Source organism: Trypanosoma equiperdum, assembly GCF_001457755.1.
Source record: "Trypanosoma equiperdum strain OVI genome assembly, contig: ctg_1851, whole genome shotgun sequence".
NCBI lineage: Eukaryota > Euglenozoa > Kinetoplastea > Trypanosomatida > Trypanosomatidae > Trypanosoma > Trypanosoma equiperdum.
In genome coordinates, this window is record NW_027123895.1 from 2,337 (window position 1) to 6,587 (window position 4,251).

Below are 4,251 nucleotides of genomic sequence, written 5' to 3' on the forward strand. Positions count from 1 at the left end.
AACTAGCGTCAAACAGTTCTCGTCATGTTGTCCGTATGTTAGTTGTAGCTGGATGTATTGCTGCTGGCACGACGTCTTTATCAGTCGAACCACTTTTAATACGACGAGTAGCATCCAAAAGTAATGCAAGCGCTTCTGTCATCTCTGTCTGGCTTGAGTATTTCTGCTTCTCCCTAAAGTTACATACACAAAAAACTGTTATAGGGAAGAAACGATTGTAGGGAATGGTGGCTATTTACTGTTGTCGATTTCGTAAGATAAATTCAATTTTGTTCTTCGTAATATTCATAGTTTGTAATCAACTAAATAAGCATTTAAGCTACATTTTAGCACATGACGTGGTTCATTTACAAAAAACATATACTTTCTTCTATCTAGTAATTTTGCTGTTTAGTATGGGTTGAAGTGGCCCTAAAGCTCACTATTTCTATTCCATTTTGTGATTAGCGGACACTTTAATTCATTATTTTTGTTTGTTGTAAAGAGAGGATATTCCGCTTGTTTTTTCTCTGTCCAAGTTTGACGCCGCGTTTAGGATCTTGCGGACCGTTGGTGTGGCTCGGGAGCTGCTCCGTTTCGCTGTTAGTCGTCACCCTTGGTAATTTTGGCGCAAAGCGAACGCTAATACAAAATTTACGGTCTTTTCAGCTAAATTATATGCGTCAGAGAGCTCCATGTCTATAAAAGTACATTGAGTGGAAAAAGTACATTCTTCAACGAACCTTTGAGCACATTACCAGTGATTCTTTTATGTAGGTTGCACTTCCACCGTTTCTTTCTGTTCACCGTGACGCCGACATTTGTCCTGTACAATGTGTTCTGTCTCTTCCTCATTGGTCCCTTCATAATATTCTTGTTCATGATTATGCATATCTTTATATTTGTGCTTTAAGCTTCGAATATTCAAATTCCGTTTTTCTCTTTGTTTCAACCCCCACTTTAATAATATTCCTTGTGATCTTTATCTTCTACTCTCTTACTTACTTTCACTGCACCCTTGCCATTGTCTTTACTTCTTCTATTCTGTATATCTATTTAGTTTTTGCCACTACTTTTATTATAATATTTGTATATACACTCACAACATTCTCCTATCATTATTATTATTATTTATTATTATTATTACCATTATCCTCATCCATAAATAAAACAAATAAATCCAAAATTAGGATATTTCAAAACAGCAGTTTTTTGTAATACCTTATAAACGTATTGCTTTGCACCCAAAGGTCATATTCATACTAGATTTTCTTTTTTTTAACTTTGAATGTTTTCACACCCACATCAAAAAGTATCAGAATATTACAATTTTTATTATTTCAAGTGAATTCTTGAAAAAAATAACTAATTTTTATAAATTTCATAAAATTGGGCGAATTGTTCTTAAAATAGCAAACTCAGAGAAGCAGCAGCAATCAGAGCAAATTTCTTATTTACATAAAAACTATCATTTTAAAACTTTTCACCTTCTTTGTTTTCTTCACCTTCGTTACCCTTTCTCCATCATCAATCAGTGTTAGATTTTCCGACATTTTTCGTTTCACAAGTTGCTCTGTTATTATGGGCAGCTCAGTTAACAGTTGTAGCTCCTCCTGCAGTTTGAGCTTGTGTTAAAGGGACCCATTTTTCTTTCGCTTTTGTCGCATTAAATTTGCATTTTTTGTCACTCTTTTCTTTCGAATCATAACTGCAGTAAGTCTTGACTTCGCAATCAGCTTGTTTATCATGATGGTTCTGGCACTCTTTTTTTTTGCCTCTAGGTCTTCAGTATTAGTTTTGAGGCATTTTTGCTGTGCCTCAACCTTGGTGGAAAACAGTAGTTCTTGCCGCAAATAGTCAGTTAGCTTTTGTAGTTCTGGCTCCGATATTTCTTTTAGCTTATTGTTTGTTATCTTTAAAGTGCTTGTGATGGATAAATCTTCTTTGAACAGACCTTCTAAAAAAGTGTCGTTGAATGCCTGTGCGGTGTTGTGTACGTCCTTCTTAATTTGAACCGTGTTCACCGTTACTGCTGAGGTTTCTTCCGGGTTTGGCGGTTTGCCTGTCGCTAGTATGTATGCCCTGCTTGCAAATTCTGAGCTGGTTGCTACGTTGAAGACGATTTCTTCCGCGCTCTTGGCGTTTCTTTGAGATGTCTGTTCCCACTCATGGACAGCGTCTGTCATTTGCTGTAGTGCTTGCTTGATGCCTGTGGTGCTTGCTCCTTGTGTTATTGTTGACGTGCACATGAATTCTTGTCCGTTTGTCCCCACTTTGATGAGACCGCTGACTGCTTCTAGGTTTGCTGTTGTGCCTCCACCTGTAAGGATGTTGGCGCTGCTGGAGTGGTCTGGGAACAATTTGCATTTGTCTTCGCTGACTACATTGATGTAAGTGTTGCCAGCCGCCGGCCACTTTGTTGCGTACCCTGAGTTTATGACCGTTGTGCGAAGGCCGGTGTTTTCCGGTGGCAGTTCGTCGGTGTCTCAGCCAGGAAGACCTGTTCTTAGATCTGCTGGAGTTTCGTCCGTCTCGCCTTTTATACAGACGCCGTTTCCTGTCACCCTGTCGCCTTTTATTTCGGAGAGGAAACCGATCCCTTGCTTTACTTTGCCTGCGACTATGCCAGCTACCGCCGCCGCTTTTTTCGCCGTTTTTGCATTCGCGTTTGCTTAAGTTAGCTGCTTTGTTCGTGCCGCCGATGCTGCCTTTGAACACACTAGCCCTAGCTTCCTTTTTGAAAGGTCTGAGCCGAGATGCGCATATGCTGCGAGTTTGACTTGCAATGTGGTGGTCGTTTCTACTTTGCTTTTCGCGCATTCAGCTTGCTGTTAATTTTGGGTTGAAGGGCCCTTGCTTGACGTGCTGCCGTGCACAGCGACTGTATCTTTGTTGCGACTAGTGGATATTTGGAGCGACTTCGGTGGCTCGTCCAATGCAAGTCAAGAACGTGACTATGACGAACAACTCAGTAAACATTGTCCGTGTTGAACTTTTCCTCCTTGTAAATGTAGTGATGTGGGTGAGTTGACTGAGAGAATGTGGCTTGTTTGTGCGGCATAGGGTAAAATAGCGGTTGTTGCCGTGCTATTGGCACCGGTGTATGTTATCGCCTACTAGTGCGCTTATTTCAAGTCACTTAGCCCAAAAACAGTAGTGTTTATCACAGTTTTGTTAGATGCGCTTGTTACCACGGCAACACCAATCACTTGGCTCTTTTAGGTAGGAATGTGTGCGTGCTCCAGATAAAATCTTCATTTATATTCATTGTATCAAGCAAACACCCCCAAAAAAGGTTGGTCTTGCTTTCATCTGCTTTCTTCTATTGTTTTATACAATGGTTAGCTCCGTTGTTCACTTAATGAAGCGTTCCCCTATGAATTTGGGTCTTGAAATTATTATACTCGCTCAAATAAAAAATCACAGCCGCTACCATCCTCTATGCAATAGTGTCTATCATTTTTGTTGTGAAGTGCGGGACATCATAGGCTACTCCTGTTAATCACCCTGACATATTATTTTGTGTTGTGCCGAGTAGGCTTTTTGATACTTATTTGTTTCTTCTGCTATTTGCTTTTCTGTTATTTCGTCTCCCCAGTTTGCTAGAGGCTCTGCTAGTTTCTTGATTAGCTTGGAATTCTTGTAAAAGGAGTGCTGTCTTGTCGAAGAATTTCATTTTCAATTCCAGTTTAGTCCGTTTTTCCCCATATCTAAAAACAAGGAAATTTATATGTTCTAATACACCATATATTATTGCAACTTTGTTGTTCAACAGTTCGATTCAGTAGCAACACAACTTCTGTATTTTGTACATATACGAGATTGTTTCTTGAAATTCTTCAAAATCCGGCTGTTTTGCGCCTTTTTTTAATCGACAGTAATTTGGGTCTGTTTTCAACTTCTTTGGATGATGCAACTTCTTTACTCCTGTCATCACATGAGTATCAGTATTGATCTTGATATGCAGGGCTAACTCTTTATATATCGTCAATATATCACCTGAATGCCAATACGTAATTGCTTTAGTAAAGTTGCTGACATACTCCACTTCATAGACCTCTTCAGAAGGTTCTGTCGCCCGTTGTCTTCTCATTTTGCTATCACTTTTAAACGACACTTTACTGAAATTTCTAATAGCGTATTTCATGTCTATTTTGAATGGGAAAACGTATGTCCATTGTATTCTTCCGATGGGCTCTGTGCTTAAATTATTTCCACCAGCTTCCTCTTTCACATAATAATTTCAATATCCCCCATTGCGTTTGAAAATGC

General features: G+C 39.4%; 1 pseudogene across 1 annotated transcript; it reads left to right on the forward strand.

The window, feature by feature from the left end:
• Positions 1 to 413: 413 nt before the first annotated feature.
• On the forward strand, positions 414 to 1,139 carry TEOVI_000577100:pseudogene (annotated as a pseudogene). Its single transcript is given in 4 exon segments — positions 414 to 461; positions 463 to 1,074; positions 1,076 to 1,111; positions 1,113 to 1,139. Coding segments are annotated over 4 exon segments (723 nt in total).
• The last annotated feature ends 3,112 nt before the right edge of the window (positions 1,140 to 4,251 follow it).